Source organism: Monodelphis domestica, chromosome 5 (genome assembly GCF_027887165.1).
Source record: "Monodelphis domestica isolate mMonDom1 chromosome 5, mMonDom1.pri, whole genome shotgun sequence".
Lineage (NCBI taxonomy): Eukaryota > Metazoa > Chordata > Mammalia > Didelphimorphia > Didelphidae > Monodelphis > Monodelphis domestica.
The window spans coordinates 256,627,509-256,643,568 of record NC_077231.1 but is presented as its reverse complement, the minus strand read 5'-3'; the positions used below and the strand labels follow the sequence as shown (position 1 = coordinate 256,643,568).

Genomic DNA, 16,060 nt, shown 5'->3' with positions numbered 1-16,060 from the left:
CTAACTAATAAAACTCCATTTTTTCAATAGGTAGATTGGCTTGCTTTTTACATATTCTGTTATTTACTTATCTTCTTTCATAGCTTTAAATAAGTTTTCTTTGGTCACTTAATGTATAATCAGAAGTTTTTTTTGATTGCTATATCAGTTCATAACTTCACACAAAATTATATGATACATATTAAAGTGCTTTGGGTACATCTTTTATCTTGTGCACATCCTAAGAGCTATTTATAAGATTGCAGATTGATGTTCAGACCAGATTATATGTGTGTGAAGCCATGCCTTATCATTTCTTTTGTTGTGGTTTTTGGACATCAGGAATTGAAAGTGGGAATGGGGTGGAGTAGAGAGCAGATAGGACACCATTTAATCTTAAATCAAGAAAGTTTATTTTAGCAAGGATGATATTAAACTAAATGAGTTAGCCAATAGTGTTGTAGATAAGTTAGAAATAACTGCTTGGAGTTTGTCACGCAAAAGCTTTTGTATTTTTATAAATATGAATATTTTTATTTCCTGAAAATGCCATTCTTCTTGGCATGTGAGTATTTAGTGAGAAATCAAATTGTTTGTTATGGTAGTGTCTCAAAATGGAGGTATTCAATTTTTAAACATTGGTTGCTAGGCACAAAAACCTTATCTTGATTCAGACTATTATACTGATTCAGACTATTTTCAGGTAGTTTTACTGTGTTCCATGATTTACATTTAATTTTTTTTTAAATTATCTTAAAATTCTTGTAATTTGCTTATTTTAATATATTGTTATCAAATAGTTATCTAGAAACAGTTATCTCTTAATGTATGCTAAAATGAACTATATAGTAGTAGGGGGGATCATTAGTAGGGCCAGTAATAAAGTCGTATCATCTATATTTTTGTGTCCTCTGGTTTTTGTTTTGTTTTGCCTTGTTTTTAATCAGTAATTAGGGAGGGTCCACTTATGTTGAAAAAGCATATGTGTTTATATTTTCTATTAAATTAAAAATGATTAGAATATTTTTACTTCAGAGATAGCCACAAAATAATTCACATATCTATTAATAATTTACATTTATATTTCTCAAAATTTAGAAAACGTATTGTAAATTAGAGAAAACATTTTGATATTTGAGTGTAGATTTGAGGAAGGTGTGTGTTTTATAGTTGAAACTTACTTTTCCATTAATCTTTGAGAATTTGCATGAAGATGGTAGAATTTCAGAAGCTAACTAGAGTTGGAGTTTTATAAGGAAATGTAAGTATTAGCATGTTGCTAAATTAGTCATTGTTAAAGACCAGGTTTCTAACATAATCTTTTTTTTTCCCCCTCATTCCAACATTCCTTTGCGAACTGAACAAAAGTGGAAGACAAGCATTCCAGTGATGCCAGTAGTATGCTCCCACAGAATATTTTGTCTCAAACAAGCAGACACAATGACAGAGACTACAGACTGCCAAGAGCAGAGACTCACAGTAGTTCTACGCCAGTACAGCACCCCATCAAACCAGTGGTTCATCCAACTGCTACCCCAAGCACTCTTCCTTCTAGTCCATTTCCTCTACAATCTGATCACCAGCCAAAGAAATCATTTGATGCTAATGGAGCATCTACTTTATCAAAACTGCCTACACCCACATCTTCCATCCCTGCACAGAAAACAGAAAGAAAAGGTATGCCTGATATGACCTCTGTTGTTAGATATTGCACGTTGAAGTGGAATTTCTGGTGTTACTGTAAGATTTCCATTTGGTTTAAGAATTCTCTTAAAATTTAACAAAGAAAAAGAAGTCTTTTAGAGTGACTTAACCATTCAATTACAGAGTAAGCTGTATGCATTAAAAAAACCAACATTGATTTAATTGAACCATTTAAAATTTTTTAAACTCAATTCATAATGGCTATTTTTAATTTAAATGATCTGCTAAGACAGAATGAATGTACCTTTCAGGTTTATACATTTTCAGTTACTTCTAGAATTGCATTAATGTTTCATCTCAAACTTTTCAGGAATCAAAAATTTTAATAATAGATGACTATGGCACAATTTCAAAGTATTTTATTATAATTAGCTTATGAATAATATTTAACATAAGTTTATTCACAATATTTAGATTAGAGAATAGACATGATATCCTAATAAAGTGGCACACAAATTTAATAAATAGCATTATTTAGATTAAAGTATAAGACATAACAGTGAAGTAAATTAACTTGTTGGTAAAACCTTAATCTATACCTACTCCATGATTAGGTTTTGGGATAATAACAACAATAATAATAGTAATAACAAATAGTATTTCTGCCCATTGGCTATCATTGTGGTCCAGAAAGACATGACACTTTATGAATGTGAGATGGGGCCAGGGGAAGGAGGTCTCATTTTATAGTCAAAGCACATTGTATGTAAAAATACTTTTAAAATGGCTTTAAGGAGCAGCCAGGTAGCTCAGTGGCTAGAGAACCAGGCCTAGAGTCAGGAGGACCTGGCTTCAAATTTCACCCCAGATACTTATTAGCTGTGTGACCCTGGGCAAACCACTTAACCACAATTGCCCTGCCCTTACTAATTATGCTTAGTATTGTTTCCATGACTGAAAGTAAGAATTAAAAGAAAAAAAAGAATGGCTGCAAAGCATTGAATAAAGAAATGTGAGGGTATATATCCAACGTAAATGATAAGAGTAATTCTATATGTATTGGGATTGTGGAAGCATTTATGGAGGGAAGTAGTTACTGAATCTTTGCTCATATAATTCATTCCATCTTGCCTTTTATTTTTCAAATGTATTATTCAACATACAACATTAATTCCATTATTTTAGATTTATCTTTCCATTTAATGTATGCCACATTATTAATAAATAATCCCATGATATTTAAAAATATTTACCATGCAATGGTATTGGTTCCATAATAATATGATGTACCAAGTACATTTTTATCTACCAAAAATTGTTTAGTGATAGTACATTCCTGTTTTATGCCAGAATTTTAAGTAAAATTTAAATTTACCATCTATACATATACAGAGCACTTTGGAAACCAAAGTCTATAAAACAAGTTTTATCATTTCTTCCTTTTTTTTACAGAGATTCTTTGACTATATTTTGTTTCTTGGTTACCAAAATATTTCCTTAGTTTTCTTATATTTGAACCTTTGGGAGAAAAACTTGTGATAAGATTTCCATGGGGGGGGGGGGAGGGGTTAAGATAATTTTGGTAGGAAATTTTAGAATTAATCATAAATCTGTAGTTTTACTCAAGCTAACCATTGCTTAATTTATATTAACAAATGTTATTGTTAACATTTTTTATAGTGAAGTAGAGAATAAAAATTTGCTAACTAAAGAGGTATCAATTATATCCACTCACTTTAGAGCTACTCATTTATGAACAAAACATTGAAAACACAAAGCACTCTTACTTATTCATTAAAAAGGATTTCCTCTCTCTTCATTCTCTCCTTCCCCGAATTTCTTCTTGGTCATCTCCTTAGCTTAGGTTTTCCTATGTGGACTTGAAAGAAAGAACATTATCTTTCCTTATAATATAATCCATAGTTTAGCTTCATTTAAGATCACATTTAACTCTAAATAGTTTTTTACAATTAGAAAGTTGATCTTCCAGGGATATTGTATCGAAAGAAGAATTACTTTTTAAATGAATGGATTTTGTATTTTCCCATATCTGGAATATTAGATGTCCTGTATTCAGAGTTAATGAACTTTTACTATGGGTTTAAAATGTGATAAGTGCCAAAGATACAAACAAATATGATGCTAGGATTGAGAAGGCTGAGAAATTTAATAGGAACTTGAGAGCAATGGATTTGATGTTAAAAACACCTGGTTATAATTTCCCAGGAAATATTTTGAGGATGACTCCAATTATACAAGCTAGAATAACTGTCCAGATAATTGTAACATTAATAAAGCAAAGATAGAGGCAGATGGGCTCAATTTTAATAATGTTATTGTTGGATGCATGAGGAACAGAAGTGAGATATCCGTTTGAGTCCTATCTGGATACTTTTGATATTTGAAGCCATAAGGAATCAGATCAGAAAGGGAGAAATTACAAATAGAGTAGAGAGAAAGGTCAAATATAGTGTCTTTTGAGGAGTGCTCAGAAAGACTTTGAGTTCATGTCACAGAAACTAAGTGTTGAGGGTCTTACCATCCTTTCAGTGAACTTTTTTATGAACTCAGGAGTTATCCTCCCCTCTTCCTTCTTTTTCCTCGTTGAATCAATAGCCAAATCTTGTCAGTTCTGCATCCACACCATCTCTCAACTGTCTCTTCTCTATTCAGTCTAGTTCAGACTTTCATTACTTTTTTATCCACACTTATTTCAATAACTTCCTAATTGATTTCCCTGTACTAGATTGAGTGGTTAATTGAAAGTCAGGAAGGCTAGAGTTCAAACTCCATAAATAGCTTTGTAACCTTGGACATAATCTTGGTTTCCTCTGTAAAAAGACTGTTATTTATAGCATACACCCCACAGGACTGATGAGGATCAAATCATTTAATTCAAACAAAACACTTAGACATTCATTTGTAATTATTCCATTTCTTCTCAAATCCATCCTTTAAGCAGCTGCTGCATTGATATTCCCAAAACACAAGTTTTACTCAGCTTCTTCAGCTTTAGAAGTTTTAGAGGCTCACTATTACCTCTAAATCAAAACACAAACCTGATATTTAGACCACCTACTTTTTTAGGCATCACACATTCTTCATCCATTTTTACGTTCTAGGCAAATTGGTCTACGTATTGTCCTTCATATGCAACATTCTAACTCCTTGGAACCTCATCTCTGACGCTTGACATATTCTCTGTCCTTATCTATGTCTTGTATAATCCCTAGCTTTTTTCATTTTGTACCTCTATAGGAGACCTATCCCTATCTTTGTAAGTTTCTAATTGTTCCATTCTCTATCCTACATTCAGCTCACTTGACTTTATATTTCCCTTTTCATAAGTAGTTTTTCCTCCGTTGAAATTCCTTGGGGGCAGGAATTGGTTTTATTTTTGTCATTATGTTCCCGATACCTAGAGTATTGCCTATAACACTTAGCTGGCACTTAATAAATGCTTGTTGAATAAATGAATAAAGGAAATTATATCCAGATGAAAGGGATGGCCAGTAATTTGAGATGCTGCTGCTAATCTGCTATTAATCTGGATGGAAATTGAAGGGTTAATATTTTATTTACCAATTCAGAAATTAAGAGAAAGTAGTTTCTTTGGAATGATGGAGAGTTTTAGGAGTTAATCTGCAATGCAATGAAGTAGGGACAGCAAGCATAACTCTTGTTTGGTGGTGAATAAGAAAAGACCATACCTTGGGAAAGGGGGTCAGTAAGTCAGCTAAAATTTTAGAATTATTCAGAAGGTGGTAAAGGAACAAAGTCTTTTAGGAAATGAGAGGTTTGGAGAAGGGGAAGAGGAATTTCCTCAAATGAGAGACAAGAGGTGCATCTTCTTATGTGAGGATTAACAGCAAGTATTATCAGAATGGCTGAAACAGAATCCTAGAATGGATGTGTATGAAAATTTCATAATATGAAGATCTTTAAATAACAAGCAAAGGATTTTAGTATTGGATCTTTGAGTCTATTGGGGGCCACTGGAGTTCATGGACGGACATGTTTAGAACAGGGTTTTAGAAAGGAAAATCACCTAGGAGGTTATGTTGGAGGTGTATTGGAGTAGAGAATGACTTAGGCAAGGCTAAATGGAATGCAGACAAAATGCAATAGGGATGGAAAATTTCAGTTTGTAGAGCAGCTATTTGAAAAGTCTATTAGGATAACATTTTTAAAAATTCATTATTTAGCTTTGCTAGCAATTTCATCCTTGATTATAGGGGGATTGCTTTTCTAATAAGGACAGAAATAGAGCTGTGGTGGCAAACCTATGGGATGTGTGCGGGGTGTGGGGGGGGGGACACTCAGAGTCCTCTGTGCATTCCCGCCATCATCCCAACACAGTTTGCCAGAATTCCTTACTAGAAAGCCAGAGGGAGACAGGACCAGGCTAACCCTTTCCATGCATGTCTGAGGATATCACCCTCGCTTCTAAAAGGTTCGCCATTACTGATATAAAGTATTGGCAACTTTTAGAGAAACACTGTTTTATAGTTTGTCATAGCCATTTATGGCTACATTGATATCTCTCTCTCCCTCTCTCCCTCTCTCTCATCCAGTCACTCTTTACCATTTTGAATATTGTTTTCTTCAACACTGTGAGATGGGCAACACAGAATTTACTAATCCATGTTTTACCTGAGGTAACTGAGGACAAATGAGTTGTTCAATAAAAAGGGGTTAGAGAAGCTATCCTTCATTTTACAGGTATGGAAACTCAGGTCCAGAGGGGTTAAATAATTCACCCAAGGCCTCACTGGTAGTAAAACCTCAGAGGTGGAATTTGAACCAAAGTCCACTTGATTCTTCACGTTTTATGTGTTCCCTCTAGTTTTTCCAAACTCCACATCCAATACTCTTTCTATTATATCATTCTACCTCTCTACAAATCTTCCTCCCCAAAAATTTGATAGCATTTCAATTTCAAAATTTTAAATTATTTTATTAAGAAATTAGACGATAAAGAGAATAATTAGGAACATTGTAAATTATAATGTTTTTTACAAAAGGAAATCATTGGGGTGGCATCTCTAAACCAAAGACGAATTCTTGGTTTTAACTTGCACAACCTAAAAGACTATTAAGAGGCCAGATCCAAGGATAAGAATCTTAAGGGAAAAACAAATAGTATAACAAAAAGCTTTATGGGAAAGGATTGGCTTAGAGTGCATGGTACAGGGAGTACTTAATTGATGATTGGACTTTATAAATTATGATGTCCCTGCCAATGCTTTTTCTAATTTTGCAGACCAAGCAACTTTTGCCTCTTGTTTAATTTTTTCTGACAAAACAAGCTTAATATTCATTCGTGATCATAAAGACTTATTTCTCTTTTTAGTTGTCTGTCAGTCATTCAGACTATACGTATTTTTTTAATGTGTATGTTATACCTTATCGTAGGTACTGATGATAGAAAAACCAAAAAAGCAAATAGTTTACTATGAAAGCTTTCGGTCTCACAAAGAATATACATATATTCTTTATCATATACAATATCAGGCAATATTATATAAGGAGGACACTCACAGTGGTTTTGGAGGGAATACTCTTTATCATTTTATTTTTTATTTTATTTTTTAATTTTAATTTAATTTTTTGGTTACAGTACTCACTTTATTTCCCTCCCTCCCCTCCACCCACCCTGCCCTCAGTTGATGCTCAGTTTCATTGGGTATTACTTGTGTCTGATCAGAAGCTATTTCACTGATGTTGTTTGCACTAGGATTTTCATTTAGAGTCTACATCCCAATAATATCCCTTTGACCCATGTATTCAAGCAGTTTTTCTTTGGTGTTTTTACTCCCACGGTGTTTCCTCTGAATGTGGATAGTGGTTTTTCTCGTAGATTCCTCCTAGTTGTTCAGGGACATTGCATTGCCACTAATGGAGAAGTCCATTACATTCGGTTGTACCACAGTTTAACGATCTCTGTGTACAATGTTCTCCTGGTTCTGCTGCTCTCACTCTGCATCAATTCCTGGAGGTTGTTCCAGTCCCCATGGAATTCCTCCACTTTATTATTCCTTTGAGCAAAATAGTATTCCATCACCAACATGTACCACAATTTGTTCAGCCATTCCCCAATTGAAGGGCATCCCCTCATTTTCCAATTTTTTGCCACCATAAAGAGCGCAGCTATGAATATTCTTGTACAAGCCTTTTTACTTATTGTCTCTTTGGGGTACAAACCCAGCAGTGCTATGGCTGGATCAAAGGGCAGACAGTCTTTTAGTACCCTTTGGGCATAGTTCCAAAATGCCCTCCAGAATGGTTGGATCAATTCACAACTCCACCAGCAATGCATTAATGCCCCAACTTTGCCATACCCCCTCCAGCATTCATTACATTCCTTTGCTGTCATGTTAGTCAATCTGCTAGGTTTGATGTGATACCTCATAGTTGTTTTGATTTGCATTTCTCTGATTATTAGAGATTTAGAGCACTTTTTCATGTGCTTATTAATAGTTTTGATTTCTTTAACTGAAAATTGACTGTTCATGTCCCTTGTCCACTTATCAATTGGAGAATGGCTTGATTTTTTTTTTTGTACAATTGGTTTAGCTCTTTAGAAATTTGAGTAACTAGACCTTTGTCAGAGGTTTTTATAATAAAGATTGTTTCCCAATTTGTTGCTTCCCTTCTAATTTTCGATGCATTAGTTTTGTTTATATAAAATCATTTTAATTTGATATGATCAAAATTATTGATTTACATTTTGTTATTTTTTTTCTAGCTCTTGCTTGGTTTTAAAGTCTTTCTTTTCCCAAAGATCTGACAAGTATACTATTCTGTGTTTGCCTAATTTGCTTATATTTTCCTTTCTATTCAGGTCATTCACCCATTCTGAGTTTATCTTGGTGTAGGGTGAGAGATATTGATCCAAACCCAATTTCTCCCATACTGTCTTCCAATTTTCCCAGCAATTTTTATCAAATAGTGGATTTTTGTCTCCAAAACTGGGATCTTTGGGCTTATCATAGAATGTCTTGCTGAGCACATTTACCCCTAGTCTATTCCACTGATCCTCCTTTCTGTCTCTTAGCCAGTACCATATTGCTTTGATGACCACTGCTTTATAGTTGAGATCTGGGACTGCAAGTCCTCCTTCCTTTGCTTTTTTTTTCATGATTCCCCTGGATATCCTTGATCATTTGTTTTTCAAAATGAACTTTGTTATGGTTTTTTTAATTCAGTAAAAAAGTTTTTTTGGGAGTTTAATGAGTATGGTACTCAATAAGTAAATCAATTTGGGCAGAATTGTCATTTTTATTATGTTTGCTCGTCCTACCCTTGAGCAATCAATGTTTCTCCAACTGTTTAGATATAGTTTTAAATTGTGTGGAAAGTGTTTTGTAGTTGTGTTCATATAGTTCCTGTTTTTTTCTCAGCAGATAGATTCCCAAGTATTTTATATTATCTACAGTGATTTTAAATGGAATTTCTCTTTCTAATTCTTGCTGCTGAAATGGGTTGGAGATATATAGAAATGCTGATGACTTATACGGGTTTATTTTGTATCCTGAGATTTTGCTAAAGTTGTTGATTATTTCAACTAGCTTTTTGGTTGATTCTCTAGGATTCTTTAAGTAGACCATCATATCATTCTCAAAGAGTGATAGCTTGGTCTCCTTATTGCCAATTTTAATACCTTCAATTTCTTCTTCTTTAATTGCTACTGCTAGTGTTTCTAGTTCAATGTTAAATAATAGAGGTGATAATAGGCATCCTTGTTTCACTCCTGATCTTATTGGGAAGACTTCAGGTTTATCCCCATTGCAGATGATATTAGTTGATGGTTTTAGATATATACTGTTTATTATTCTTAGGAAAGGCTGTACTATTCCTATACTTTCTAGTGTTTTCAATAGAATTGGGTTGTATTTTATCAAAGGCTTTTTCTGCATCTATTGAGATAATCATGTGATTTTTGTCAGTTTGCTTGTTAATATGGTCAATTATATGGATGGTTTTCCTAATATTGAACCATCCTTGCATTCCTGGCATGAATCCTACCTGGTCATAGTGAAAAACCATTGTTTTTTTTTTTAAATATATTTTATTTGATCATTTCCAAGCATTATTCGTTAAAGACATAGATCATTTTCTTTTCCTCCCCCCCACCCCCCATAGCCGACGCGTAAGTCCACTGGGCATTAGATGTTTTCTTGATTTGAACCCATTGCTTTGTTGATAGTATTTGCATTAGAGTGTTCATTTAAAGTCTATCCTCTGTCATGTCCCCTCAACCTCTGTATTCAGGCAGTTGCTTTTTCTCGGTGTTTCCACTCCCATAGTTTATCCTTTGCTTATGAATGGTGTTTTTTTTTTTTCTCCTGGATCCCTGAAAGTTGTTCAGGGACATTACACCGCCCCTAATGGAGAAGTCCATTACGTTCGATTATACCACAGTGTATTAGTCTCTGTGTACAATGTTCTCCTGGTTCTGCTCCTCTCGCTCTGCATCACTTCCTGGAGGTTGTTCCAGTCTCCATGGAACTTCTCCACTTTATTATTCCTTTGAGCACAATAGTATTCCATCACCAACATATACCACAATTTGTTCAGCCATTCCCCAATTGATGGGCATCCCCTCGTTTTCCAGTTTTGGGCCACCACAAAGAGCGCAGCTATGAATATTTTTGTACAAGTCTTTGTGTCCATTATCTCTTTGGGATACAGACCCAGCAGTGCTATGGCTGGGTCAAAGGGTAGATATTCTTTTGTCGCCCTTTGGGCATAGTTCCAAATTGCCCTCTGAAAAACCATTGTTATGACTTGCTGGAGTCTTTTTGCTAGTATCCTATTTAAGATTTTTGCATCTATATTCATTAGGGAGATTGGTCTGTAGTTTTCTTTGTTTTTGACCTGCCTGGTTTTTGGATCAGTACCATATTTGTGTCGTAAAATGAATTTGGTAGAACTCCTTCTTTGCTTATTCTGTCAAATAGTTTGTATAATTTTGGGATTTGTTGTTCTTTAAATTTTTGATAGAATTCATATGTGATTCCATCTGGACCTGGGGATTTTTTCTTAGGGAGTTCTTTGATGGCTTGTTCAATTTCTTTTTCTGATATGGGGTTGTTTAGGTAATTTATATCTTCCTCTGCTAGTCTAGGTAATTTATATTTTTTAAGTATTCATCCATATCACCTAGATTGCCATATTTGTTGCCATATGATTGGGCAGAATAGTTTTTAATGATTGCCTTAATTTCCTCTTCATTAGAGATGATGTTTCCCTTTTCATCTTGGATACTGTCGATTTGGTTTTCTTCTTTCTTTTTTTTAATTAGACTGACTAGTACTTTGTCTATTTTATTTGTTTTTTCAAAGTACTGGCTTCTAGTCTTATTTATTAAATCAATAGTTCTTTGACTTTCAATTTTATTAATTTCTCCTTTGATTTTTAGGATCTCTAATTTAGTCTTCATCTGAGGATTTTTAATTTGTTCACTTTCTAGTTTTTTAATTTCCATGCCCATTTTCTTCAATGAAGTTATTAATTGTTTCTGTGATTTGTTCCTTAATTGGTTTTGGACAATCATATTGTTTAATTTCCAATTAATTTTTGATTTACCTCTCCCTGTTCCCTTACTAATTATTATTTTCATTGCAATTGTGATCTGAGAAAGTTGCATTTATTATTTCTGCTCTTTTGCACTTGTTTGCAATGTTTTTGTGCCCTAATACATAGTCAATTTTTGTGAATGTACCATGTGCTGCAGAAAAGAAGGTATATTCCCTTTTGTCCCTATTTATTTTTCTCCACATGTCTACTAACTCTAATTTTTCTAAGATTTCATTCACTTCTCTTAACTCTTTCTTATTTATTTTTTGGTTTGATTTATCTAGTTCAGATAGAGGGAGGTTCAGGTCTCTCACTAGTAGCGTTTTTCTATATTTCATCCTTCAGCTCCTCTAGTTTCTCCTTTAGAAATTTGGATGCTATGCCATTTGGTGCATACATGTTGAGTACAGATATTTCCTCATTGTCTATACTGCCTTTTATCAGGATGTAATTACCTTCCCTATCTCTTTTAACTATATTTATTTTTACTTTGGCTTTGTCGGATATCATGATTGTGACTCCTGCCTTCTTTTTGTCAGTTGCTGCCCAATAGATTTGGTTCCACCCTCTTACTTTCACCCTATGCTTATCTACCTTTCTCATGTGTGTTTCTTATAGACAACATATGGTAGGGTTTTGGATTCTAATCCACTCTGCTATTCACTTGCGTTTTATGGGTGAGTTCATTCCATTCACATTCAGAGTTATGATTACTAGCTGTGTATAACCCAGCATTTTGATTTCTACTCCTGTTCCTGCCTTTTCTTCTTTCACTATTTCTTTCTACACCAATGTTTGTTTTTAATCAGTCTCCCTAGTTCCCACCCTTATTTTACTTCCCTTTCTACCCCCTCCCTTCTTATTCCCCCCTCCCTTATTTTTCCTGTAGTCTTTCTAAAATTAACCCCTGCCCCCTTCCTTCCTTGTACTGCTTCCCTCCCCACTAGTCTGTTTGTTACCCTTATATTCCCCTATAGGGCGCAAATCTACTCTCTGCCCCAATGGATTGAATTTTTCTTCCCTCTTTGGGTCAATTTCAAAGCACATAAGAATTGAGTATTTCCTATCTCCAACCTCTTTACCCTTCCAGTGTATTGCTGTTCTCTCCCTCTCACCCTGAGCTTCTTTGTGACATATAAATTTACCTCCACTTGTTTCTTTTCCCATTTCTTTTAATATTAACCTATTTTTAAGCTCTAGTTATATATATGTGTATATATATACATATATATATATACACACAAGCATACACATGTGTATGTATTTATGCATGCATATATCTATTTACCTATTTATGTGTTGTCCTTTCATCCTATACAGTTTGTCATTATTCCCTCTAAGTGTACTTTTTTTTTGCTGCCCAGATAATAACACTTTTTAAGAGTTACCAATGACCTCTTTTCTTATAGGGATACATATTTTAACTCATTGAGTTTCTTAAAAATTTTTTTTGTTTTGATTTGTTTTTCTTTTTTCCCTCTTTTTTAATTACCTTTGGATGATTCTCTTGAGTTCTGTGCTTGGACATCAAATTTTCTGTTCAGGTCTGGTCTTTTCTTTGCGAATTCTTGGAATTCTTCTATTTTGTTTAATGACCATACTTTCCCCTGTAAGAATATAGTCAGTTTTGCTGGGTAGTTGATTCTTGGTTGTAGACCTAGTTCCCTTGCTTTCTGGAATATCATATTCCATGCCTTTCGGTGTTTCAGTGTAGATGCAGCCAGATCCTGCGTTATTCTCACTGTGGTTCTGTGGCATCTGAATGACTTCTTGGCAGCTTGTAATATCTTTTCTTTGGTCTGATAGTTCTTGAATTTGGCTATAACATTCCTGGGTGTTGTCAGTTGGGAATTAAATTCAGGAGGTGATCTGTGGATGCTTTCAATCTCCACTTTTCCCTCTTGTTTTAGGATATTGGGGCAGTTTTCTTGAATAATTTCCCGTAGTATTATGTCCAGACTTATTCTTTTGTCGTGGTCTTCTGGTAGACCAATGATTCTTAAATTATCTTTCCTGGAACAATTTTCTAAATCCTCTGTTTTGTGAATGAGATGCTTCATATTTTCCTCAATTTTTTTCATTTCTTTTGGTTTTGTTTTATAGTGTCCTGCTGCCTTGTAAGGTCACTTAATTCTAATTGTTGTAATCTGGTTCTTAAAGACTGTCTTTCACCCCTGGCTTTTTCGTTATCCTCCTTCTTGTCTAACTTTCTTTGGAGTCATCTTTCATCCTCTTTGCCTCATCTCTCATCTCCTTTACCTCAGTTTCAAGCTGGTTGATTTTGGCTTTCAAGATACTATTTTCTGTTTCCAGAGGACTTATCTTAGTTTTAAGTTCTTTTCCCAATTGTCTTCAGCCTCTCTTAATTGTGTTTTTAAAGGCATTTTGAGTTCTTCCAAAGCCTGTGTCCAATTCGCTGGGATTTCTGATTTATCGTTTGCTGATCCCTCCCCCTCTGTTCTGTTTGCTCTTTGCTCGTTGCCTGTACAGAAGCTTGTCGATTGTAATTTATTTCTTCTTTTTCTGTTGTTTGCTGATATTTACCCCTTTGCTCCCCTTATTTGTCTGTGCTCTTGCTCCTCTCTCTTTTTTTTGTTTTGGGGGGTTTCTGTCAGTCTCCCCTCTTGGAGCTTTGACAGAAGATCTCTCCCTGTAGTCTGTGGGGGAGGGGTGTTGGAGTTTGAGATTCACTGTCCTCTGGAGGATTTTTATTGGATTAAATTAAAGTCCAACAGTCTGTGAGGGAGTTTGGGCTAGATGAGCCCTGAGGCCAAAATCTCCTGGAAGGCTTGAGCAATATGGAGGGTCTCAGCCGCAGTGACCAGGCTGCCTGCTGTTCGCTCCCTCTCCAGCTCTTTCGCTGCTGCCTGTGTTCGACACTGAGTCTGGCACAGCTCTTCCCACAAGGTACTCCCTCCAGATCAGCGCCTTTGCCCACGCAGAGGTTCCCACTATTGATGGAGGCTTAGCGGTATAGTTGGGGGTGGAGGGTAGGAGAGGGTGGGAGGGGTCCTGGGACCTTCCTTCTGCCTTGGGCATTGCATGCAGCTAGGGGCAGGACATGGCAAGCAGTGGGAGGTGGGCACAGGCTCACAGTCTGGGAGTGGAGTATGGTACAGGGTCCCTAAAAAGTTTCAAAAGGTTTGATCAGTGAACCTAGTGCTAAAGAATTGAGCTATGTTCTTTTATTTCTGTTACCACCTATTCTCAGCAATAACTTTTTCTTCTGTGAAGCACTAAGGAATGAAGCAGTCTAATATTTTTTCTTCTCCCTTTGCTATTCAGAGGAAGACTTATAGAGTACCATGTAAATCCTGCTCAAAGGAGACACATAAGGAGTCTAATTAGGCTACAGTATATTAACAACAATGTGACATAATGTTACACATGAATGTAAAAGCAGATCGGCCAGTTATGTAGCGAAAGGAAAAGATGATCCGTGTGTTCACTGTGAGACTGTGCCGCTTCCCATTGCTTGCCATGCCCTGCCCCCAGCTGCATGCAACACCCAAAAAAAATTAAATGGTCAGATGAAAGTAAAAATAAAATCAACACATGTCTCTTTAATTGTAGTCCAAGGGAAAGTTTGTGAGAGAGAGAACAAATGTGTACACAAGTGTGTAGATTCATAGTACATCCTAAACTAGCTTAGCCAAGGAGAGACAGGTTCATTATGTTTGCATCTGCATTAGGACAGAGGACAGGGAAACTACAGCCCAGAGTCTGTTTTTGTATGGATCTCTAACCTAAAAGGTTTTTAAAATTTTAAATAATACAATGAAACTAATAGGTAAAGAGTATCCTTGCCTGGAGCTGTGCAATAGACTTCACTGACCCCAGATCTATGTGTTTATTTCATTGAACTTCTGTACAAATCCAGAAAGGGTTAAGCATATTCGGTGCTTCTACATGATGATGACACTTGGTTGGTTGGATGCACAAAGCTTGAGATGACAACAAATATTAATGACATTTGGAATTCTTTTAAGGTTTGTTGGTAACCTAATGAACTACTCAATGAGCATTTTGAACATTCAAAATAGATTGGTCTTGCTATCCCATACTGGCAAATAAGTGGATGAAAAATCCAACTTAATCAAAGTATTATATATAATTAGATGGTCAGTCCATTGTACATAGAACTTGCCACAAATATATATGATGCTTTATGGATAACAGGTCATAAGTAGGTTGGATTACATTAGCAAACTGTGCTTTCAGTGATCCTAAATGCTGTTTGTAATGGAAGTTCATCTTTTTTGATGCTAACAATCTCTCATTAATGTTTACATATCTGTGAATCATTAGCACTATATAAAGCAGGCATAAAATGTTTTTTTACATTGAATAGAATCAGGAAGCCTTTAAGATCTCAGTGGCATGAAAATATTCTGAAGAAACAAGTTAACAAATTTTAGTTTATAACGTATGTAAATTGGGAACCATATGTAGTCTTGTATTGCTCTATCTTTCCTGTTTAAAAAATAAATTAATATCCCTATTGAATGAAAATTGCCTAATTTTTTAAACTTACTTTTTAAAAAAGTATATAACCGTTACCTTTCTTCTTTGGTAAAGGAGATACTAGGCAATGAGGGTTAAGTGACTTGCCCAGGGTCACCCAACTAAGAAGTATCTGAGTCCAGATTTGGATTTAGGACCTCCTGCCTCTAGGCCTGGCTCTCAATCCACTGAGCTACTTCACTGTTCCTAGTATTTGTATATTTCAGTGGATATGTGATCTCAGCAATATGGGAGTACCCTTAGTTGCTATAAATTCCAAACTATTCATATTGGTGTATTCTTTTTGATTATCTGTATCTCCCATTGTCTCTACAACCCTCTCCCAGAGAAC

General features: G+C 35.2%; 1 protein-coding gene across 2 annotated transcripts in view; it reads left to right on the top strand.

The window, feature by feature from the left end:
- Positions 1-16,060, top strand: part of WAC (WW domain containing adaptor with coiled-coil) — a 107,115-nt gene that overhangs the window by 56,471 nt on the left and 34,584 nt on the right. For both annotated transcript variants that reach the window (XM_056800063.1, XM_056800064.1), the window contains exon 7: positions 1,348-1,656. In XM_056800063.1, the coding sequence (XP_056656041.1) occupies positions 1,348-1,656 (309 nt within the window). The remainder of the gene's footprint in view (positions 1-1,347; positions 1,657-16,060) is intronic.